This window comes from Stegastes partitus, unplaced genomic scaffold (genome assembly GCF_000690725.1).
Source record: "Stegastes partitus isolate 25-593 unplaced genomic scaffold, Stegastes_partitus-1.0.2 Scaffold384, whole genome shotgun sequence".
NCBI lineage: Eukaryota > Metazoa > Chordata > Actinopteri > Pomacentridae > Stegastes > Stegastes partitus.
In genome coordinates this window covers 421,117-446,185 of record NW_007578115.1, presented here as the reverse complement: position 1 = coordinate 446,185, position 25,069 = coordinate 421,117, and the positions used below count along the sequence as shown (strand labels likewise).

The 25,069-nt window shown below is 41.9% G+C and overlaps 1 protein-coding gene across 20 annotated transcripts in view; it reads right to left on the bottom strand.

Annotated features, from left to right (window-relative positions):
- Positions 1-25,069, bottom strand: part of LOC103359623 (plectin-like) — a 118,497-nt gene that overhangs the window by 15,820 nt on the left and 77,608 nt on the right. For 9 of the 20 annotated variants that reach the window (XM_008285061.1, XM_008285065.1, XM_008285055.1 and 6 more), the window contains 31 exons: positions 20,986-21,047; positions 18,083-18,097; positions 17,409-17,498; positions 15,878-15,955; positions 15,663-15,767; positions 14,166-14,332; positions 11,537-11,652; positions 11,020-11,117; positions 10,180-10,299; positions 8,965-9,060; positions 8,733-8,860; positions 7,407-7,500; positions 6,871-7,025; positions 6,374-6,698; positions 6,179-6,256; positions 5,887-6,048; positions 5,617-5,721; positions 5,406-5,501; positions 5,167-5,292; positions 4,893-5,045; positions 4,653-4,807; positions 3,597-3,723; positions 3,135-3,318; positions 3,001-3,024; positions 2,250-2,407; positions 1,397-1,575; positions 1,171-1,309; positions 652-1,008; positions 475-558; positions 282-386; positions 30-128 (listed from right to left, as the gene is read on the bottom strand). In XM_008285061.1, the coding sequence (XP_008283283.1) occupies positions 30-128; positions 282-386; positions 475-558; positions 652-1,008; positions 1,171-1,309; positions 1,397-1,575; positions 2,250-2,407; positions 3,001-3,024; positions 3,135-3,318; positions 3,597-3,723; positions 4,653-4,807; positions 4,893-5,045; positions 5,167-5,292; positions 5,406-5,501; positions 5,617-5,721; positions 5,887-6,048; positions 6,179-6,256; positions 6,374-6,698; positions 6,871-7,025; positions 7,407-7,500; positions 8,733-8,860; positions 8,965-9,060; positions 10,180-10,299; positions 11,020-11,117; positions 11,537-11,652; positions 14,166-14,332; positions 15,663-15,767; positions 15,878-15,955; positions 17,409-17,498; positions 18,083-18,097; positions 20,986-21,047 (3,980 nt within the window). Of the gene's footprint in view, positions 1-29; positions 129-281; positions 387-474; positions 559-651; positions 1,009-1,170; positions 1,310-1,396; positions 1,576-2,249; positions 2,408-3,000; positions 3,025-3,134; positions 3,319-3,596; positions 3,724-4,652; positions 4,808-4,892; positions 5,046-5,166; positions 5,293-5,405; positions 5,502-5,616; positions 5,722-5,886; positions 6,049-6,178; positions 6,257-6,373; positions 6,699-6,870; positions 7,026-7,406; positions 7,501-8,732; positions 8,861-8,964; positions 9,061-10,179; positions 10,300-11,019; positions 11,118-11,536; positions 11,653-14,165; positions 14,333-15,662; positions 15,768-15,877; positions 15,956-17,408; positions 17,499-18,082; positions 18,098-20,985; positions 21,048-23,774; positions 24,375-25,069 lie in introns of those variants that run through there. The other 11 variants (XM_008285063.1, XM_008285066.1, XM_008285052.1 and 8 more) reach the window with 8 other exon arrangements.

Sequence of the window (25,069 nt, the reverse complement as noted above, 5' to 3'; positions counted from 1 at the left end):
TTTGGGATCCTCAGCCAGTTGTCACGCACCTCCTCGTCCTCCAAGCGGCGCTGCGTGTCCGTGATGAACTTGATGTACTGACTAGTCAGAGTCATCAGCTCACTGTACCTGGTCCTCAGTGTTACATACTGAGGCAAAGAGAAACAAACACTTAGAGACGCGTCAGCTTTAGGCATACGTCTTTCTCGGCGACAGTGGTCAATGGTTAAGTTGTCTTTCATAGAGAAATATTGAGTATTTTCTACTAACTGCATCCAGTATTGGTTCTACGAAAAACCTACCTCCTGAATAATATTATCAGAAGCAGAATCTAGTTTGGTTTTCTTCAGGGGAGAAGCAAGAGGTTCCACTTGCGCTTTGTAGGCGACCAACTGGAGTTCATAATCCTATTTGCATAAAAAAAAAAGAGCAGTTTTTGTAGATGCTCAAAATGACAATATTTATAAAACTTAATGCAAACAAATGTTCAGTCACCTTGATAGTATCAATGTATGCTTTAGCATATTTTTGACACTCATCAACTTTGTCTTTGTTCTGCTCAATCTCCTCCAGCAGTTTCTGTTTAAAAAAAAGAATAAAATAGAAGTAAGCTCAGTAGTTCCACATGTAAATGATAAGAATGCAGCTAGCGTCAAGGAGAACACAACATACCTTCTCCTGTGCAAGTTGTTCTTTCAGAGTTTTGCTGTCAGTGATGGGCACGGCCTGGATCTTCTCCTGCCTCTGCTTGGCGTCGGCAATCCAGCGGATTAGCCAGTCATAGCTGTCGCGATAGTAGCCTAGCTGGCGACCGAGCTGCTCCAGCTCTCTCTGGCGAAGGTCGATCTGGGTGAACACGGCCTTCCAGCGGTCCTGGAGACCAGACAGCAGCTGGCGGTAGTGATCCAGCTCGACGTCACGCTCGCTGTGCACGCGGGACATCTTGTCGCTCACAGTGGAGGCTTTCTTCAGCTCTTCTTCCAGGGAATCAAACACTGGCTGTTCGCCCTCGGCTTCAGCTCGCATTTTCTGCAAGTTTCATACAAAAAAAGTCAGTCAACAATGTGCAAATGTGGGTGATGTGATCAGGACAAGGCTAAGCTATGATTAAATGTTGCATTCTGTTTGTGTTATATACATAATATTGAGAGAGATGTTCAATTTTTAAAAACAGACTTATGCATTGATTACCTTAAGCTTTGTTCTGTAAGTCTCCACTTCCTTGATGTCACTGGGCACAGTGTGGACCTCGCGCAGACAGTCCTCATACTGCTTGAGAACTCCCTCAGCGCCCTGCGTGTTACGGATGACCATTTCCACAGTCTTCAGCCTGGGACAAGAAGCAACAAATAAATTGAAGAGGGTGATTTGGAAACAGTGCTTTTCTTCTCTTTAGAGTGAGTGGTTAAAGACTTACTTGTCCAGATAAACGGAGGACAGCATGTGAGTGTGATCCATCTTCTGCACGGTGATGTCAAGCTCTGAGCGCAGCACGGGAGCTGAGGCAGACTGCTGAGGGGAGGCCAAGACTTCTTGTGTCTTTACAGATACCTTATCAAGGTCCTTCTTGAGGCTGTTCAGCTCTACCTGGACTTTCTGTATGACAGATTAATACCGGAGTTAACAAGATGACACAGCCAGCCTACTATGTGGAACAGATTCGGGAGGAAATTACCTTTAAAAAATAAATTAACCTGCGCACTGAATCAGCCAGAGGCAATGCATAAATTTTAAGCATTTCAGATCAGCAGGGACCAGTGTGGCTGTAGTAAGAAGCTATTTTTGCAGTTTTGACTGAACTAAGACCTTGAAGCAATTTCATTTCTCTACTGTATTTTCACTCTACAATGACTGCAGCTCTCAGTTCAACTTTTAACACAAGTATTATAGTAATATTCTTTCTTCTGCTCCACCCTGCTGCATGGATTCAAGTACAACATGGGTGTAGATAGTGCTACTTTTAAACCCTTATTAGTTATTCAACTGTCAATCATTTTTCTTCTTTTCTTTTTCCCCAGTGTTACAACCTAGTGAAACTAAGGGATGAGCTGAGTAACATACAATTGAATGAAAACCAGGTTAAAGAAATAGGAAAAATTATTGAAAGCCATTTTAATTTATAATTCAAGTGAAACTAAATTCAACTGAAAGCGAGAATCTGGGAAAAACAAGGTAGTCTGGAAAACATGTTCTTTGTATTTGTTCATATATAATGATTTGGTGTCACATCACATTGCTTTTTCTTTACATGACAAATAGTACAAAAGTACCTTCTGCTCTGTTGTCTTCTGAACACATTCTTTCAGAGGTTCCTTTTCCACAGGTTTGCGAATGCGAGCCACAGTCTGAGCCTCGCAGTCCTCTATACGCAGACGCAGGTCCTTGATCTCAGAGATGTAGTTCTTACACAGAGACTCATTCTGTTGGCCTGTGTGACAGCATTCATTTAGGTCAGCAGAAGTAAAATAAAATGAAACAATATTTGGCCTAAGAGCTTGAAAGCAAAAAAAAAAACTGTCGCTCTTTTTTTTTTTTTTTTAACATGACACAGTAAGATATGCTGTGTTTATGAATAGATACTGATAAATAAAAAAAAGTAGGTCATGTTTATATTTTCTGCAAACATTTGTAACATTCTCAGTCAGCGGTTCCACTGCAGTGCATTTAAAGCACATTCATACATGCAGTTCTTCATGTGTTGTGCCTCAAACACTCACAGCTCCATATGCGCTACATCCAGAGCATACATTCTGTAGTGTGTATTTTCTATGCAAGTAATCACACTAATATATTACATGGCTGCATGACAAAAAGCATGAAGTACTGTTGCTTAACTCACAACACATGGGTCCTACTTGGTGCAGAGCTGCTAATAAAAAGCAACTTGGGAACCAAAACAACATGCAGTCACACATGACTCTAATCTAGACACTAATGTTTGTATCTGAACATCCCATCCAAGGCTCAAAAGCATGTGCACACATTAGCTTGGTGAGCTTTGGCTGACTATACATCACTCACCTTTGAGCCTAACAACCATTTGCCCTGAAAGGTGAATTGACATGTCTTAAAGTTGCTGTACACTTCAGTACACATTCCCTTGATATAACCAGACAAGCACAAAATCAAATTGCCGTTGAGAGAGCAAATATTACCTTTCTCCATGGAGCGAAGCAGGTTGTCGAAATGCTGGGTGGACTTGGTGTAGTCCTCCTCGACCTGCATTCGGTCATCAGGGCCAAAGAGCTGTGAGTCCTGGCTGTCACGCATGTAGTCCTGGTAGTGGAGCTCCAGGTTCCTCATGATCAGCCGGTACTCCTCTGGTTTCATGGTCTTTAACTGCACAGGGTGGAAAAGAAATTGAGGAGAATTGGTGTATTTTTGGTTTGGAAGTGAGCTTCGTCTCATGGTGTCAAACATACGGAATCGTTAAAGCAAAAACAAGTTTCTTTCGTTGTTAATTTCATCAAAGCTAATTCCACTGTCTACATATTGTCCTGTAGTAACTGAATTTGATTCTGAACACACTGAAAATAAATGAAGCTTCTCCCTGCATAGCCTTCTCTACAGCCATGTGTATACCCCTCAAACCCTGGAGTGAAGCTGTTGGTACCAACCATGGAGATGTTCCAGGAGCGTATCTGTGTGTAGTCTCTCATCAGGTACTGCCATGACAGCAGACTCTTCATGTCTATATGGAGCTTCTGCCACATGGACACCATCTGCTGATGACCTCCATCCAGACTACAATAGGATAAAAATGCAAATAATGTGACCATTTGTAAACAAAGTGCACTTCAGATATGAGACCACAGAAATGATCAGGTATAAGGCTTCAGAGATTACATTAATTGAAAGACCCAGTGCAAAAAGTGTCTTCCCACTCTGTCCATACACTGTCATAAACCAAAGTTTCAATACACATGTAAAAAAAAAAACAAACATGTATATCATGGCAGTCTTGGGTTTCCAGTGACTCCTATAACTCTAATATACATACAGCAATGCTAATGTTGGGTTAAATGTCTCTTGGTTGATATCATCTCAACGATGAACAATGTGGAGGTAATCCTCTTCATTATTATTCCATTTACTTTGTATAAAGCATAAGTTCCACTGGCAGCAAAACAGCCCCATAGCATAATACCGCCACCACCATGCACAAGGAAGGTTTGGTGTTCTTGAGGTTAAACGCCTCAACTTCTCAACTCCAAACATATTTCTGATTATTGTGGGTAAATAGTTCATTTTTTGTTTCTTCTGACCACATTTTTTTTTCTCCAGAGGACTGTTTGTTTGCCAATGTGATCTACATCAAACTTCAGTAGAGCTTTAAACTGTCACTTCTGCTAGAGGTCACGCCACTAAGAAAATCTGATTAACTCAGCTTTCTACATCACCAAACCTAATAATTCAAGTTGTTATATGTATATTTTTGACCAAGCAGATTTTGCTATGCTTCCAGAAGACCTACCAGAAGTCTATGAAAGCACCAAAATGCATGACTGTTTTTACAATGATTCCATCATAGAAAATTCAAAGTCATAGGAGTCACTGGAAACTCAAGACTGCCATTATTATGGCATATATATAATATATATATATATTATATACACGGTCTGTACAAGTTTCACACAGGTGACAGATTTTGTTTTGCTGTATTGTATTCTTACCTCGACACACTGTCCACAGCCTCCTTGTTGACTGGAGGCACCATGAAGCAGACAGAAGGCACCACCGCCTCATGTCCATTACGGTTCAAGACCTTCCACTTGAAGGGCTGAGAGTTGTTGAGGAGGGCACACTCGTCTCCTTTGTGGACAGTGATCTGAAACCAAATCCATGACACATTAAATAAGTCATATTCAAGCTTTGTCACAATTATGATCAAACTAGTAAATGCTTATTCTAACCTCCTGCTGCTTGAAGTCACAGACAGCCTGAATGGGCGTTTTGCCTTTGATGGAGGTGGTGGGGTTTCGTGGTTTCAGCTGGATGATGGACCTGGCTCTCTTGTTCAGGCCAGTCACCAGAGTCTTGAATTCGTTCAGTTGCTCCTTCTCCTCCTGTTGAAAACAAGGGCAAACTAGATTAGAATATTTATATTTTTTTCCCTGTCTCCTTTTTCTTTTAAGAATGTCTTACATGTAGCACTATACATGACTGTGAGCATGGAAATATACTCACCACAGCATCCTGCAGCAGATCCTCCAGACGTGTGGCTGTTGTAGAACGATCACAGGTGTATTTCTTTTTCATGGTTTCTTGCATTTTCTTCATCTTGTCCTGGGCCTCTTTAACATCGGCAAAGAACTGCAAAAAGGGAGATGGCATGGGGGAAAGAAATATGAGCATGTGTATGGATGCTTGTAGGAGGGTTAATGAAATATCACAGATGTATATGCATTAATGTCTGTGTTCCACACCTGGTAGTAGGCTGTGTTTTCTTTGAGATGAGCCTCTATACAGCAGCACAGCTGGAGGATCCAGCTCCATTCAGTCTGCAGGGCAGCTGTGAAGGACTAGCAGAAGCCAAGAGAACATGTTAACAGTGGATTAATTTGGGCCTCAGTATTTTAGAGTATACGCTGTGATGTGAATGTTATACACTTTAGCTGGAATTACTGCTGTAATCACCTCAACTGTCTTCTTGCCAGGATGTCCATCCTTGACAAGTCTGTCTCCCATAGCCTGGATGTCATTGACCTTCTTTTCCCTCAGCTCCAGCTCTCGCATGAGACCCTGATGAATTCAAAGGACACAGTTCATTATAATCATGGGACAAAAATCACGTTCATTCATTCAACAACTGTCTGAGAATCTAAAGAGACAAAATTCAATATAAAAATTAATGACTGCATTGTGTGATAGTGGAATTTGAGGTCTTGTTCTCCTTCTTAACCGCACCGAGTAGTTGTCTTTCTTGGCCGTCATGTTGCTGTTTCTGTCACTCCAGTCAAAGTTGACCTCTTCCTCTTCTTTGTCGTGTAGCCACATCAGTTCCTTAGTGGCAGCGCTGACAAAGTTATGCAGTGAGTCTAAGTTCCTTAGACGGGATTTGGAGGAGTTCTGAAGAAAACAATAAATCCAAATATTAGCAGTTGATAAATGTGCAAACATACACAACTGCAACTTCAAATTTGTCAAAGCAGAGAATCTCAAGGTCCACAAAAACATGTTGGAAAATGAAAAGATGTACCTGTAGTTTGCCGTACTGAAGGTCCAGTTTTCCCAGGTATTCTCTGTATGTGCCCTTGCTGACAGGAGACAACTGGTTCTATAGCACGTGAAAGATACAAAAAGACATTACCACTCACATTCATTTGATTCCTTTTAAAATCAACAGCAGAATTTGGGACACTTTGTCATCCTCTCCAACAGACGATGACATCACTACCTCGTCGGCCTTGGCTCGTTCAATCTTGGATTTGAAGTCCTCCACGGTTTGATGCAGGCCTCTGTGGCTGCCCAGCTGGGACTCCACCGAGGGCAGGTCGGATCCCCATTCAGCATCATCGATGCGGCGCTGGTTCTCCTCCACCCAGGCCAGCAGGTCTTGGACGTAGCGCAGGGTCACGTCATCCAACTCAGGCCGCGACTTGGAGGTGTTCAGCTGGGCACCCTTGACAAGGTTTACCTGGCTAGTTGTCACGACAGTCTTCGGACGAAGGTTGTAATCGCTGCGCAAGTTCACCAGGCGCTCATGGAGGCAGTAAACTCTGCAGGGGTTTAAAAAAAAAAACAAAAAAAACAGCGAGCTGTTAGTGGACAATGACCTTGGTTTTCAAAATACTTGAGAATTTTTACTTTATCTTCTTAAAATGCTTAACTGATGTTCTTGAACTGCTTTGTAGGTAGTGGACTTGAATGCAGCATTGGCATAGCACCTACCTGCGGTACATCTGTTCAGCCTGAGGGTGGCGCCCATCCTTCAGCATCTGCACATCGTTGAAGAGCAGGCGAATCATGTTTTCTGCCTTGTCCAGCTCTCTTTCCACCTCTGCAGTGTGCTGTGCTGGTTTCCCTGAACTCAGTAGGCGAATGTCCTGGAAGAAAAACAGCCAATCAAAATGTTGATTTCCACCTTATTTTCAAGTGGCATCAAAATGAAAAAGAACAACACAAGTCTCTGCTTGAAGGATAGCTGAGAGTCCCATGTGGTTTTTGTTTAGCTACAATACTGTCTTACGAATGTCTGGATTTGTGTTTAAAGTGAGTTTTACATACGTTTCACTGGTGTGTTGTTTCACAAGTGAATTTCATATTTAAAATGTTTGGGAGGCATCATAACATAGGTCACAATTACACAACAGTTGTATGGCCAACAAGTTGTTTGTGATTATCTTCTGGATTTCCCATCAGTTTATGAATGCTCGTAAAGCAGACAGCAGTTAGTCTGATAACAATTACATCTGAAGAGGACTCACCGTTTGCACCAGGGAGTTCAGGTAGCTGATCTGCTCATCACACACCCCTGACTCCATATTGACTTTGCTGTAAATTCTCTGTAGCCTCTCGAGTCTGGGTAGGATGAGATCAATACCGTTAAATTCAGAACAACAGAACAAAACAAAATAGAGATCATCTCTGTCCCATAACACCCGCGATCCACAGCTCACAACGCGACAGAACACTTACGCCCATCTGCGCGGCAGCAAATACTCCAGTTTACAAGGGTCACTCACAAAAGCCATTCCTCAGCTCTTCTAGACAGATTATCGTTCAGGCTGCAAGAAAGTCAGCTCTTCTCACACTCCCATTATTCTGCCATGTATGAGCTCAGAGCGAAACAAAAACGTCTCCGTTTTCTGACAAAGAAGTCTGCTCATTCAGTCATTCCACATCTCAGAACCGTAAACAAGGCTATGAGACTGAAAGATGACTACAGAATCCCGTGATATGAAGACCATCCCATTTTCCTGGCATGATGTGACAATATTCTAAATCCATTTAAAAAATAAAATAAAAAAAATCCATCAAACAATACTTCACCCTATTTCATCAGATTTAATTATTTCTTTGGTGTGTCCTATTACAGGGAACGCTCTCATTTTGTTACAAGCCAATACATAAAACCAAAAGAGCTGCCTTTCATCAGAAATATTTGGGGGGCTTTTTTCAGCAAATAAAAATTATGCAAAAGCGGGAAATAATAAATCTTTAATGAAACAATTTTCATAGTTAAGAAATGTTGGTCAGTAGTGAATAAAATGTAACTGGCAAAGATCTAATTCTGCCATTCTCTTATGAGTAGATCTTTGTTGCTAACTGGATTAAGTTTAAGCTGCAGCTGGGTACTAGCTACGTGGCGTCATTCAGTTTATTCAGTTTTGAGTCTATTATCTCATCACTGCTTCAAATCCCAAGATGGTGGAGCTTTTTTAGCCCCTTGGATCAAGTTAGATCAAGTTCTTTACAAGGACCTAGAAAAAGCTTACCTCTAACCTAACTTTTCCAAAGAAACATTGTTCTGTTAAGGTAAAAAAAAAAAAACTGTATGGTTCCATCACTCTGTTTATTTATGCTTTACTGTATTATTTGTCATTATATATTGAACACTCTTCTTGGCATTGCAGTGGAAGCCAAAGTTGGGAATTACCTCCAAATCTTTTCGCTCGGTGTGGTGTCTGGCTGATTTATTTCTGCCTTGTTCTGACTTGTTAACACTGCACCCATTTTCAAGGAAAGACTTTGTCCAATTAAAGTCTGATCACTGTAAACATCTACTATTACTCATCCGCCACCGTCCTCACCTTTCAAACTCTATCCTGAGCAGCTTCTCTCTCTCGAGGATGGCCACATGGAGTCGACCCCATTCTTTCTCTACATCAATGGGATGGTAGCCAGGAGGGACCTTCACCTGACCAGCATGCACAGCACTCTGTGGACGGGCAGAGGTACAATTCGTCAGTTAGTATGCGTGGGTGGGTCGTTTTTCATGCATTGAAAGGAACAGAACATGACACAAAAGCGTGGTTTGCTTGCCTCAAAGGACTGGTAGATGTGTTTGGAGCGGCTCTTGTCTTGTTCTTTCACCGGCAGCTCTGTCTCTTTGAACTTTGAGAACTGTCGCAGAAGAAGCTGAGGAAAAAATACACAAAATGAACATTTACATTACATTAACATTCATATTTTCTTCTTTTAATCTATTTATTTATTTTTTGTTTTTCCCAAAAAATATTTGTATGCTAAAGGAGGTTTATGAAACAAAAAAATCTGCATCATCAACATGACATAATGGAATAATGACTTTATTGTCCATAACTTATATATTACTGTTGCTATGTTGGAAAACTGATTCATAGAATATGTACATTTCTCCCTGATGAGTCAATCCAAACTGCTAATTTCATAAATAGGATGAGGACACTAAAGTAACACATCATGATGCTGTTCTAGGAAAAGTAAGAGCATCGTTGACACATTCCCATGACCAGTGTAAATTAAATCCACCGTCTAATGGGCTAACGTCATTTCACTGGATATATCACTGGGCAGGAAAAGTTCCAGACTTAACTTAGTGTTTTAAAAAGAAAACACACCAAAACCTGCAACTATTTTTTAATGTTATTTTTTGGGCCTTTTTCCGACAGGTAAGTGGAGAGGGAGCCAGGAAAGCAGGGAGAAGAGTGAGGAAGGACATGCAGCAAATGGCCATGGATTGGACTCGAAACATAGCTGCTTCACCTGGAAGTTTAGCCCCTGTTTATGGATCATCTGCTCTACCTGTTGAACTACCAGGGCACCCCAAAACCTGCTACTTTTGACGCTGCTACTCTGCAAATGATTTTGACTTTGAAGAAAAGGAAAATAAAAAAAGCTGAGCAACACTTTAACTCTGAAACGCTGACAGGGAGTGGCAGAGCGCTGATTCTCCTGAAGATTAGGTTGAACATTATCTGCCTTTTGGCTACATTTTCTCAGCACCAGCACTGCCCCACCTTCAGTACCACAATGCTTGTGCAGTTGCCTGTATCTGTCCTCAGCCAGACATTGTGTCAGCCAAATAAAGGATAGCTGCAGAAACAGCTTCACATTTTCATACATGCATCGTATTAATTGGTCTTTTAACAACTTTTCCATGGAAAGCATTACGGGCAACATTATTTTTCTGTGTTCTTGCGCAACCGCAAACATGCCTGCAACAAAATCCCTCGCCTAGAGGCGTAATAACAGCACACCACTGTTAAATCAGCTCACCTCTATCTCCTCGTAGCTGGCGGGGAACTTCCTCTCTTCGAAGATCATGACATGGTGGCGCATCCACTGGAGCAGAACCGTCACTAGCTCATAGTACTCCTGCCAGCGCAGCTCCAGGTCCTGCAGCCAACACAGCAAAAAAGAGAGCCGAGAGTTCAACAACAACAACCAACAGGAGGGCTCTTCTTCTGCTGTGTCTCTCCATCCACACCACCCTCAACTCAATTAGGTAGCAACAATCCAGGTCTTGTGTTGAGTGGATAAGGAGGGAGAGAGTAAAGAAAGGAATGCTGAAGAGGGCACTGGTGGAGGGGAAAGTGGGAGAAGGAAGACAATGATGGGAGACAGACAGAAAGCAGTATTTTTTTTTTTTTTTTAGATTATGTGTGTGTAGCTGTCTGCGTGTCTGTTAGGACTAATATGAGCAAGACAATAGTCTAAAATGAGGTCAATATTCGCTTCTACATAGGTCACCTTTTGGATTTAGGTCAGGAATTAGAAAGTCCTTCCAGAAGAGGGACTGGTTGACAATACACATTTAAGCGCTTCTTTCTATCTTGACCAAAGGTTGCTAATTTCCTGTGATACTTGGTTTCACAAGACTTCTATTTCACTTTGAACGACTGGTCACATGGGACAACAGTCAAAAAAAAGAAAAGAAAAAAGAAAAGAAAAAAAGAAACTGTGAGAAAGTTAATTATATAAGCAGAATCACAAGCTCGTTCAGTTTTGAATGATTCTGATCAAGCATTCCATCAGATGACATTTGAGCAAACATTGGCGCCATCCTGAGGCACCATTTACAGTTTTTTCCCCCAAAATTTTTCACGCTGCCCTTACATTTGCTCTGACGGTGGCTTCGGCGCGAGGCATGACATCATACAAGGATGACACATAGGTGATGATGGATTTCTCATCAGGGTGCGGGACATCCACATCTGAAAGGACAAGGGCACATATTTTTTTATAAGCATTTCATTCAACCGTCAGTACCCTGTAGAGCTATTATAGCATAACATTCACAAAACACTGAATAAAATGATTATCAGTATTATAATAATATATAATAATATATATATAGTTATTATTATATTATTATAATATATAGTAATGTGTCGCTGTAGAACGGAGAGATACAGAAATTCATTCCTGCCAACAGCCATCACCTTGAAGAACAAATCTGACTAACTGACAATTGAATGACTGAATGATTATTATTGTTGTATAAAATATATGTTATATTGATTTTTTTAAAAATAAATAAAAACGTGAGCTTTTACAATATTGAATTTCCCTTCTGGGATAAATAAAGTATTCATTTCATTTCATTTTCATTTCAGAAAATAGCTTTTCTTACCCTCAGGGTCCAGGAGGCGTGTCACTCCCAGGTCTCTCTCAGCCACACTGAAGGCCTGTTCCAGGTTTTCCATGTTGGTCTGTCGGTACACTTTGCCCATGTCGATGAGTCTGGGACTGGGGAAGACAAAAATGCAACAGCAAAGTCTTGTTGAGGGGAAGAAAGTAGTCTTCAGATGTGAAACATGTTCAGAAATATATATCGTGTTATGGTACACAGTATCATGAGATAACTTTTCCTTTAACACCACAAATGTCAGTCAAAGGAACAGGATCGAGAGCTAAATGTCACACTGTACAGTATATTAGCAGTGGTACCTTCTGCCATTGGCAAAATGCCATAAAAGAGCCCACCTGTTCACTTTCTGACAAAGCTGCAGGAGCACCTGCCTTTTTGTCCTCTGGGTGTTTGACTGTTTCTGGCAGATGTCAGAGAGTCTATAGGTGGAATGTAATTTACAGAGCAGCTATCATAATCAAAGCTGACACATCCTAAGCCCCCAACCAGCCACAGCTTGACTCCCACAGGAGCTAAAAGTTCAAGAATAGGATGATTGAACGCATCACAGAAGCTCATCACGTCTGTCATGCAGACTTTTTGCACAATGTTCATTCATAGCATCAGAACTGATCGCAGTTCTTAAACACATTTTAAATCCACAAATTCAAATGTGCAGTGAACATCCCTGCACCACCAGTTAAGACATTTAATAAGCATGTGCATATCATACAGCTCTCTGATGCGTTGAGTGGAACGGACTGCGTTGTGGCCGTACACAGGAGAAGCCTCCGCGTGACGGATTTCTCGGACAGAGAACTGCTTAGTCGGCCTTTGGGGGCTCTGGCTCTCTCTCCCATGAAAGCTGCGGGACCTCCACCCACAGCCCAGTTCGTCGCCGCTAGAGCGGGCCCCTGAGCTATGAGAGCCCCGCCCTGAGTCCCAGGAGGATCCCTCAGATGGAATATCATCGCACACCATGACCACCCTGTCATCCACATCGCTAAGAGATCCCAGTGCCCCACCGATGAAGCCCAGGCCTCTCTTCTTCTGTTTAGACTTCTTCCTTAAACCGAGCATGGCAGCATCCACAGACGTGTCCTTTAGCAAGTCCGACAGCAAGTAAAAAGATTAGGTCCAACTACTTATTGAAAGAAATCTTTTGAAGGCGGAATTGTTGCATGTAAATCCATCCTGGCATCATCTCGGACCCTCAGCATCTTCTAAAGATTCTCTTAATCCTTCTGCAGGTTTGCTGAGATGAAAAAGCCTCCTAGTGGTACAGCCGAGTCACTGCTCCTTAATCAAGCTTCAAGCTTGAGCCATGGCCTTACAAATCCGTACTGTAAGCCTTCTTCCATGCACATAAACCCCGAACAATCTTAAATTCTCTGGATAACACATATTCTCCACTAGATTGCCCCGACTTGTGTCTCAGCCTGAAGTAACACCACACTTTTCATGTAGCAGACAGAGCGCTACAGTTACGCCCACACACCACACCCCTGACCTTTATTAAAGGCTGCAGAAAGCCAGCCTCGGGAGTCTTCAAAAAAGGAAAAAAAAAAAGAGCTGCAGGTACATGCTCCAATTTAAGAAAACTTGCCCCTGCAGGCATCTGTTTTATTCAAATCATAATGGGTCTAAAGAAATACACCAAACATTTCTCTCATCTAATACGGCTTCTCTACTGTTTGCTTTCTGAACTTCGCGTGAATCCCATTCTTATAAAACCCACCATTTGTAAATTGTATTGACAGATCTTCCTGAGAAATACACTCGCATTCATTTCCCAGGATGCTAACACACAAAGTGTCTCTAACCACTAATTCTGCTGTAAAGACATACAACAGCTTTGGGGGAATTAGCATATTTAGGGTTCAACAGCAAAGGCTCCAGATTTTGCTTCCTAATACTTGGTTCCACACACCTTGAGAAGCTAATCACATTTAATAGAGGAATTATCATCTTAGCAAAATGGTGAAGGAGGTGCAGAATTACACATGGCCAACACCTACTAGTGGTATTCCAGCCTGAAGGCTTGAAATGTTCCCGGAGACACATATTATATTAAAGCAGCATGAGTACTATCAGGTGCAGTAAGTAGAAAATGGGGTGAAAGAAAGCATGTAGTATGGCAAAACTATTACATTTTAAAGCCTTTGTGCCAAAATAAAGCTTGCCATTTCAGGTTTTACAACGCTAACACAACTAAGAACAGCATATGGAGGCTCCACACTGATAAAGCTGCAGATGCTGCTAATTTTCTCTGCATTAAAACAAATCAACCATAATACCCCAAAACAGCCACGTCATGGTGATCATGTCTAAAATTATTTAAGGGGTAGACACTTACTGTCAATACAGCAAGTAGGATTTAATTACAGAGGAGGTTTAAACTGGCATTATGAAATGTAATTCGACATTTGAAAGCATTCCAAGGTCTTACTGCTGCTGCACTGCACTTACTATTGAATTCTGCTGGCGGTGTATTATGACAAGACCCTAACAAAAAGCAATGAGAAAGCCTTGCAACGTGGGAACAATACTGGCTGTCAATACTGTGCAGAAGGTTCTATGTCCAAACTTTTCATTTCATATTGTTGATATTAAATAAGTTGACCACACTCACTAGTGCTTGTGTATGACAGCATTGAAGAGTTTGCCGTCTCTCCAGCTGGTGGAGAAGTTGTCGCAGCGGATGCCCTGGTAGCCGTCTGTCATCCTCTGGGACCAGAGCAGCAGCTTCTCCTTGGCTGTCATGTCTTCTGACTGACCATTGACCTGAATATCTGAGATCTGAGACAACATATAAAGATAGAATGTTTAACACGCTGCAAGCCACAGATATTGCAGATAATGTGTGTTGAGGAAATGTGGAAAACATTAGTCATTAGTGGAAACCAAAAGATGCAATTAAAATGGATTTACTCAATACCACAAGAGCTAAGAGTTTTTAAAGGAATTATAACAACATACCATTAGTCTCAGATTAACACCAAAATCATTTCTTGACTAGATATCGTTTACATTTGAGAATGATGTCATTGCAATAATTTCTGTTTATTAGAATCAGTAGGTTGAAGTGTTGGTTCACAGGATGCAGCAGGATGTCTGCCTGGTGTGGTCTGGGAAAACGCCACCATGACTGTGGCATCGAGATAAGACTTGGTCTGGGGAATTCGGGGGTAGAAAAGATGAGTCATGGCAGGCAGCTGGTTTTCCATTTTCTGTGTGATTGTATAAATGAATGTGTAATTGTGTCCTGCACACAAATTGTCCTTTTCCCACAGCCCTACCTTGCAAATCTACTAAGATTTTAAAATAAACAATTTCTTAAATTGTTTTAGAGAAAAGAAACTCTCTCTTATGTGCATTTTCTTTTTTTAAAACTTTAAAACCTAATTTTTTTTTTCTTTTCCTGTGCAAGGTAATTATTTTAAATTGATCAGCCTGTGGGATGCAGCCCTACATTACGTGCTAAGATGAAAATTTGACTCCTTCACTCTTTGATGGTGAGCTTTTATGACTCAACAGCAACCACAACCCAGGTGTCTTATTTTCCCTCTATTGTATGAAAGCATAAAGACTCAGGGAACATTGTGTATCTACGGGGCACAAAGGCGTCTTTACCAGATCGCCTCATCAAACCACACCAGTCTCACCTTTGTTTCCCCTGCTGAGCTTCAGCTTTTTGTGCAACATGAACCTTTTTTTATATGGGAAAGGGTGAGGCCATGACTATTAGGCGGATGCCCAGGGATTTCTGCTTGGCAGCTCGCCGCAAACACAGGAAAAGCAAAAAATAAATTAAAAAAATGTTGTGCACACCACCTGACACACCCTCCCCAAGGGAGAAGGGGAGAGTGACTCATACCAACACACCCTGATGGTGTTTTATTTCTTGAGTTGAAATTAGCTACAGACACTACATACTTGACTGCAGTGTTAGTGTGTTACAGTAGTACTTCTAAGAATATGGTTAGAATGAAATGTGTTTTCATTAGAAAATGAAGAGTCCAGAGTCCATTCTGATCGCCTCCAATGAGATGGGAAACGGCAGCTGAGAGTTGCAGATCCCAGAGACAGGGGTAGAGAGCGATAATATATAAAGGAACACAACACTGACTGAGGAGGAGACCTGGAAGTGGAGGATGATGGTCCATATTAACCCCAGGGTCAGCTTGGGGTTCCCATCCGCTATGTCGTCATTTCTGATGTTAACCAGTTTGACCTGGGGAAAAAAAACAAAAAACAATCATATCATTCCAATGATTAAAGCATCATGTGACATTGTATTTTCACAGTTTTTAAGGTTCAAGGATGCATTTTTATGTATCGTACCTGTCGGTGTCTGAGGAAGTCCAGTGCTATCTGTACATTCTGCAGTTTGTGGAATCGCATGCGGCCTTTCTCTCTGGGCTGAGGAGGAGAAAGAAGAGAAAAATAGGTGTTGAGTTGTGTTGCTAGTACAACTATTACTAGTACTGCTACCACTGTCAGAAATGATTCTTTAGGTGGACTGGTAGAGGGGGGGAAGCATCCAAAAAAAATGAATGACAAAAAGGCTAAAACATCAAATGGAAAGACATTTTTTACAAAGAAAAAATGTGGGATGATGGTAAAACTCATATTACAAGGTAAATATTTCCAATCGAATATAGTGTTAAAGTCCTGATTCCAAATGTTCCTACTTCTTTCTTAATCCTGTTGTTTACCACTATCCCACACAAGTTTGAAAAAAGGATAAAATAATGGGAAAATCTGCAGGAAATGTTTTTATATTACTTAATTCATCTGACAGCAAAGTAAGATTAGCGTATGTTGCATAATGATAGTTTGTCTCATATTTTTTTGCACATGAATCAAAACTATGCACAATATGTATTAGCAGAAAAGTCATGCTGAACCAAAGAGAAAAAGCTCCCAAACAAACAAAAACAAATTCAGCAGCTATATGGTTAAAGCAAGCCTGTCAATGAGAGAAGTAAGAAACACGACAACAAGATAAATCACGATGACTGGAGGTCCATGGATCCCATGCACAGCCAAATCACTGGGAAAGTGCGGGTGAATCGTTAAAAAAAACAGAGAAGACAAGGAAAGCATAACAGGATGGCCTAGTGTACGGTACAAACCCACTCACCAACCGAGCGCTCCTGACCACGTCTCTCTCCCTCGGCTAGCCCCAGCAAGAGCAGTGCAAAGGAGAGGAGGCGAAGGCCGGAGGGCAAAGATCAGCACACACAGAGGAGAGTTAAAGGAAGGCGAACAGGAGGTGAAGGACAGGGAGGAAGAAGAATAGAAGAGAAGAACTGTGGGTCAGATAGGAGTACAGTTCGCAAACACACCAAAGTGGCGTCGATGTGTTAAGGCCGTGGAGGCATTCAGAAGATGAGCAGAGCTGCAGCAGAGCAATGAACTATATCAGCAGCAGCAGCAGCAGCAGCAGCAGCAGCAGCAGCAGAGAAGCATCTGCACAGATCTGAACCGCACAATATGAAAAGCCGGCAGCCTGTCGCTGACGTTACGTTTAACGTGTGAGCATTCAGCTTAAGTTAAACAGAAAAAAAGATGGCCAGTGAGACAGAGGAAGTGAATGGCAGACTTCAGAGCCACCAGAGGGAGTTAACAGGTTTTTGTTTAGCAGAGTTCAGCTCAGGTTAAGCCTTTGACTGACAACTTGGCTGAGATAAATTTCAATACGTTACCACAGGAATCACATTCCAGGTTGACTTCAGATAATTAATCCTCATATAATTTGTCAGGATTAGGTTTCAAATTTGAGAATGGAGGATGGCTGAGGTAAAAAAACAAAAAAAAAGAAAGCGGAGCTTGATTGCATTCGCTGCTCGGACGAAAAAGCTGAACTCACCAGTGTTTCCCCAGAGAGGACCTCCAACAGCGAGATCAGGTTATGTCCATCTCGAAGGTCTTCATACAGGTCTGACACCCGACGCTGCGCCTGCCAGGAGAAAAAAAAAAAAGGGAAAACACAGAAGATGCGTCAACAGAGATTCAAGATGCAAACTGCTGCCAATAAGTCTGACCACTCATCTTTTATTCAACAACATGTGGTGCAGTCTGTGACTTTGCAATATCACTGCAAATCCAGTTTAAATCTAACATGATGGGGGGGAAAAAAAAGTGTCGAAAAAGTTTGGGTTAAAACTATTTCAACTGCAGTGGTGTTATATAAGTTTTCTTCAGTGCTTAGGGCGTTCTCTGAACCTGCGCAATTCTACACAGGTCAGGAATGCATGGCCGTGAGCAGCCAAACTTGACTTGTGCTCCAAGTGGTAGCTGTCAACTTTGACAAGTGAGGAGAGATTTTAGCATTAAAAAAGGGTGCAATGGTGAATATAAAATAGACTAAAAGACAGAGCTGTATCTTAAATCTTTTAGATTTTTTTTCTGTGTGGTGCAATCGTGTCCAGACAATTGAATAAAAGTGAGCAAAGTGAGGGAAAGATTTTGTGTCGGTCGAGGAAGTTGGACATGCAGACACTGACCAGACACAAAGTCCTGCTTGAACATGTCAGTACCTACCTCTGCCCTCCAATGCTGGGTGAAGAGGGATGGGAGATGAAGGAATGACAGATGGAAGAGATGGATGAATAATGGAGAAAAGGGAAAGAATGGAATAAAGAGAACAAGGACATGATAAGAAGAGAAATGAACATGGAATGAAAGTCGAAGATGATGGTAAACATGATGGTATATGACACAGAAAGATGAAACAGTCAATAATTACACTGGTCTTTTATTTTATTTTTTTTCCCTGTAGTTCTATGACAAGAAAGAGCAAATTAATCACTCAGATGGGTGTGTTCGGCCATGTGGGAAAAAGGACGACTCTGCCCTAAAATGGAATGAAAGTAAATTTTCCTTTGCAAGTTACAACAGTGGCTGATTTATCTTGGCAAGTATGTCCGCTCCGTCTATTTGGCCAACCTTTGATATGCTCCTCCCTGCCTACAGAGTGAAGATGAAGCGGAGATGGAGCTAAATTTAGTGAAGGCAACCGAGTGTGACCACCAGGGTTCACTGTATACATACAGAACTCATCTGTTTTATAGAACATGGCATGTTTTGAAGTTTGCACCATTGTAGTTGACTGTATGTTTTGTGGAGTTTCACACAATGTCAACTTCTGTCAGATTGGCACCGATGCTGCTGATCCACATGGAATATGGCTGTTAGTTTCTGCTTGTAAAGTGATGAATTTTGTGACTTTCAGACAGCTCTTGCTTTGTATCTAGTAAGCTCCTTAGTGGGTACTGAAGAGCTATCTATCGCCACCGCTCAATTACTTTGTACTAAAGAGGCTGCGGTCGTGCGCCACGTGATCAACCGCTGCTGAAAGGTAGGTGCTGCTCTACAAATTACCCTCTCAGGGTCAAAAAAAAAAAGCTGCTTTGTGAACTTTTCAAGGTGAAAACCATTAGTGCACATGGCCTCATCCTGGTCCCTCCAGTCGTCTGCCGTCTGACAGCGACACCCTTTAACATGCCCCATCTTGTGCCGTTCCCCCCTATCTCCCATTTCCCCCCGATCTCTTACGCAACTTTTCGAATCTAATCCAATGCAGTTTGCAGGAATCTGGAAGGAAACCGATTTTCATTTCGCAACTGTAGTTCCACTCCGTCTACATAAAGAGATTTACCGAGCAGGAGACAACACTCAGTGGCCCCTTTACAGCTCTTCACGGCTTCACCCATCCCTGCAGCCTGGCCCCGTCAAGCCAACCATTAAGTTTAACACCAGGTTAACCTGAGCGAAGCAGTCTTGCACATTCAGCTACAGAGTTAACACTTTCCCAACCAAATGTGCCTTTTCCTTCAAATGAGATTCCCTATTGCTGACCATAGGTGGCGACAATGTTCCTTCTATGTGCTGCTATGCTTCAAAGCATTTTCTGGATGAACATGCATTGAATAATAATGTTTAGTCAAAACCTCATCAGAAAACTCTTTTTGCACGAAAAAGAAATACATATAAAGTATATTTGGAACAGCTTTTCAGGACATGATTTAAACAATAATACTGAAAGCAGCCCCCTGGACATCAATGCATGCCTTGTAGTCGCCACCCAGCAGTCTGCGCAGCACATGTGCTACTGTTGGCGATCACGGGCCGAGACCAGAATTTGCCTTTTCAGAGGGAGCTAAGTGAGTCCAGATGTGTATGACTCACCCTCCAATATTCCCAGTGAACACTTAAGAGGAACAAGAGGGAGTAACTGCAGCATGTTCCCATACAGTGGCAGCAGAATACGTTAGCACAGCACATTCATGGAAAGGATAACACTCTCTTTGTGCTTATTTTTTCCCTTCTTGTTCCATTTATTTAAAAAAGAAATGAATGGCCCTACGTAGGCGGAGTGAATATACAAATAATGTGGAAGCACTTAATGTCTTGCGGCCATATACGTATCGGTGCCAACGGGAGTTTCCTAGAAGAAAAGAAGGCACGAGGAGGAGTATTTTTACTTACTGGGGGAGGGAGATTGTGTTACAGGAGCTCGTTTTTGCCCTCGTAGTGAGTACGGTCAGTTTGACTCGACTCCCCCTGTTTACCTCCCTGACTGTGTGATGCAGCGGAGGGCTTTCAGGCCATAGTTAGAGAACAGAGAGTGAGGTATGTGAGAGTGGATGGGTGCCGATGGATGGTTTGCACAGTCTCTCTCAGCTGATGACAGACTGGACTTCTGGTAAGCCTTCCCATCAGGGTGTGATGGTAGTGGCCGAGTGTGAAACAATAACTGGCTGGTGTGTGTTTATGCTAGTGGAGGTGGGTGGGATGTTGGTAATAGTTTCTGCTCACAAAGAACAGGTGAGCGATGGATGGTGTGCGCCTAAAAACAATCCGTCGTGTAAAACTGCATTGTGGGAACCTGAAGATGAGAAATCTGACTCTCCTGTCGTGAAATTTTGTTGCTGCAGCTTGTTGGTCAGTTGGACATTATTTTGTGAAAACCTGCTGCCTGGCTTTTGTAGAAAAAAGTGCAAATATTGCCCCAAATGAGCCCTTAACCTCATGATTCCTGCCAACAAAATAACAAACCAAGCCAAAAATGTAAACTATCGTACATGGACACAATTCTAAAGGTGATCAAAAACCTCTCAAATCTGAGTTGCCACATTTATCTAACACTTGACACAGGGTCCTGCAATTAAAGTAAAACCCAGGTAGTGATTCACTAAGAAAGCATCTAGTGTTTGCTACCTGTGTAATTTGGGCCTGAGGGGAAATTTACCCTTTGATATCCATCCATGTGAGGCTGTTGTGCAAGAAATGAGTAAAAAGTGAAACTTGAGCAAACTTTTCAGTTATGTTGAATTTACAAATGTGCCTCATTCGTGTGAAAATGAGTGGATTGTGTGCAGAGATGGAACCAATAATGTGCCTGCAATCACAAAAAAAAGAAAAGCAAAAGGGGGGGTCCTTACCTTTATCAAGTGCTTGTTCACCCATTTTGTGAAGGTCTTCTTCTGTACTCGATCTCGTTCATCTGCAACACAGAGACACAGCAGTTAAACACCGATGGAACGAGGAGGAAAAATTACAAACACATGTAAAAGCGTTTATAATTTTTAACACTTTACTTCTGACACTTTTGCACTTTGTTGCTGAGCCACAGCAGGTGTATGAGCGATGTACTCATACAGTGAAAGTAGCTTTATTTGACAATAAAGTAGACAGGAGAGGAAATCCCCAAGACACCAGACGTGTTTTATTTCTGTAGGACAGACAGAATTTATCACTGGGTCCACTCCTCTGGATGCCTGCATCTGAGTCAGGCCACATCAAAGCACATTCACCGTCGGCAGATGAGCCCTTATTGTCTAGAAAACGTTGTGTTTGCAAGATCGTGTCTCACTCGGTGCCAGCTGTGCTTTAAGGCAGACACAAAAAAATAAGTGGATTTGATCGTAAAAGGTGAGATGTTCTTGAAGTGTGAAGATTCACTTGCTTGACTACCTCAAGACATGGCATTAAGAGAGATTTTCCAACAAGAAAGAACAAGGTCTAGGCATTGGAATACACCCACTAAGACAACAAACCTGCATGTTCCAACCTAGTGTTGTGGAGTTCAGGCAAAAAAAACCACAAAGGTGTGTCACTGCAGCATTTATTATGAACACAGAGGATGTGTCCGTCTGTCTGTCTGCAGCTCCCTGATGTGACCCCACGTGATGCACAAGATATGGTTTATGCGAAAGCACTAATTTCACGGGATGACTTAGATAATCGAATTGCACAACTGCAGGAATTTACTTCACTGGGCGCCACTTGACACCTTCAGCCGAGGAACTTTCCCTGACTCACAGCAGTTCCATTCACCTTATGGCAGGAAGTCTTACGGACACAATACAAAGTCCTCGGTCTTATCAGTTTTAAGGGCGTAATCTGTCTTCATGCGCTGACACACCCAGCAATGAAAAGCAAAGGCTAGTGATTCAACGCTAACAGAAAGTAGGTACCCGCAGGCTACGTTTGTTTTCTCAGGAGGCAGTCAGCAACGACTTCTGCAAATGTGTTATGGAACCACGTTGCCATGGAAACCGTATACAGACACCACTGGGCTCCTCATTTTTCATTCAAACCAAAGGGGACGGGGCTTTACTATGTGACCTCTGAGGTTTTATTTCCTGACAAGAGGGCAAAACTTCACCCAAGGTGGAAACCTAATGATGGGTGACACACACGCAGACGAACAAAACTGAGATGTTTCCAAAAGAATGCTGTTGGCAAAAGTGATTTCCCAGACGGGTTACACTTTGACCTGTTGGTTGCCCCTTTTTCTGTTAGCACTGTGTTACTTTATCATCTAAATAACAGCTCCTTGAGGACTCATTACTCTTTTTTAGTAAATGGTAGTATGGGAGTGGATAGGGGCTGAGTGAACTTCAGGTGTCACGAGTCACCAGACATAAACAGGCTTCAGTGAAGTGTGGACTTTATGATCCAGAACGGCATGACACTCAGCAGCAGCCGTGGAAAGCAATGTAACTAAGTAGATTTACTCAAATACTGTACTTGTGTATAATTTTAAGGTATTTGTACAATTTGACTGTTTCCATCTGATGCTACTTAACACTTCTGCTCTACTAGATTTCAGGGGAAAATATAGTAACTTTAACTCTTCTACATTTACAGTTACTTGTACTTTTCAGATTAAGAACACACAGCGAATATACAGGAAAAAAAAAAAAAAAAATATATATATATATATATATATATATAAATATTATGCTGTGTTTTTTTGTTTTTTTCAATTTATATAAAAATCTGTCACCATCTCTATTGTGTTTATACACAGGTGCTTTGGTCATCATGATCTAATGATTTTTCATTTTTCCTGACACTCCAAAACTACTTTATTACAGCTTCATGTGATTTTTACTGCAGGACTTTTTCTACGCAGAATATGTTCCCATTGTTAAATTGTGAGTTTAGCCTTAGGAAAGGACATGTACTTGTCAGCAGTGCTAACAATGGTATCAGTGTTGTGAAAGCAAATACACAATCGTAGCACAACAGTCGCAGTGTGTTGGAGAAGTGGGAAAATGCTTTTGCAGAAAAAATTGCAAAATCAATGACAGATTACTTATGAAGACTTGTAAAAATACCTCTTTAAAACTGTTCATGGGAAGAAAGAGGAACGATCCAAATAAAAAAAAGTGGAAATAATCTAACACATCATTCATTGTGCCTCCAACAGAAGACACACAGACCGCAGCGACAGTGACTCACTCACCCCAAAACACACGCATCCAACACAACTGAAGTTGTGAATGGGCTTTGCTGACCAATACGAAGTGAGATCGCTGCTGATGCATTAGAAAAGAGGAGTATCCTCTTTTAAGTCACTCAGTGGGAAAAACACTGGACAGTACAGTCCTGTAAGGATTACCAATAGACCAATAAAAGCCCAACCAATATAAAATATCACCATCTCCCCTTCTGACAGATGAGCTTATTAATGCACTAAATCATGCATTATACAACACTCTAGCTAATCAAGCGTCAGCACAAACCTCTTCACACTCACACAGACAAAAGTCTGAAACCTGAACCTCTTCCAATTTTGAAATTAAATTAAACACCCCTCTCAAGTCTTCCTGGAAAAACACTTAATTCTCGCCTGGCGGCTTCTCACACATATGGGAACAAACAAATCAAGATCAAGGCTTGCAATTAAGCTATTTTCCATTAATTGCCATCATACTGGTACCTTTCCTGCCGTCCATAGCCTTCAGCATCCCTTGGTAATAGCCCTCGTCTGAGGGCATCCTCTCTCTGCCCATGCTGTCACTGGAGAAATTCCTGTACCTCTGCTGCGGAGAGGCCATCGTCACCGCTTATCAGCACACAAAATAATAATCCTAATGATAAAATATCCTTTGTGGTTTTCCCCTTTGATAGGAACTTCTGCTTTTCTTGCTTCTATCTGTCCCTCCAGGTCCCTCGGTTCGTCCCAGAGTATGCAGTCCTGTGGCCACAATCCACTCAGCACTTCGCAAAACCTATGATTTCTCTCTCTTTCTTTCCTCTCCTAACCTCCTCACTCCCTCATTGGATTCGGCTCTGCCCTTCTTTTTCCTCCCTATGTTTTTTTTTTTTTTCTTCCCTGCCTTTTCCTTTCTCTGCCGCTCACTCTGTTCGTTTCTGAGCAAACGGTGCCTGTGGGCTATGAAGTCTGGGCCTGTCCTTGTGTGTGATGTGCAACTGTGTATTTAGTGGCGCAAGTGTGTGGAGGACATGGTGGGTAGGGCTCTGAACACACCCCTTCCTCTTTGCAGCATGAGGAGAGAAAGAAGAAGTAGGGAGAGGCGTGCAAGGACGAGGTGTGGTAGCCTGCATGTGTGTGTGTATCAGGTAATCGCTTGGCTTGCGCAAGACAATACACACACACAAGCTGAGGCATAGAGCACAAAGCAAAGTCTTAAAAGTTGGTGCTGGAGACTTTATGTGATTTATACTGCCTTAGGTTGTATTTAAATGAACAAAGTGTATCCAAAAGTTAAAAAAAAAAAAAAAGATATCATACAAGAACCGTTAAAGGTGAAAAAAAACAAAACAACTTTCAGTCTGCTCAGTCACACACCCACACACACAGAAGCACACACACATCTCTGGTTAATCATTACTTATTCACAGCATTCCTCTGGCATTTCACATTAAGAGTCACTCACTGTTGTAAAAACAAGAGAGGAGATGGGTGATGAGATAGTTCTGGAAAGGACTGAAGCAGTCAGACAGTGATGCATGACCACACCCTGAACATCACAGATGTTCTGAGCGACAAACAGCGTATAACTTAATATCCCTGTGCTAGTGTGACTAATTCATTCTCATTTGACCGACAATTTCAAGGAACCATTTGCACTGTTCACAAGCTATCATGCCTGTGATAGAAAAAGACACATTTGTTTTTATCTTTGTCCTCAAGTGGTGCATACGACACTTTAGTTCACACCTCTGATAGTTCCAGTTTTTCTCTTTTAGGACTGGCAAAGGTTCTTGCAG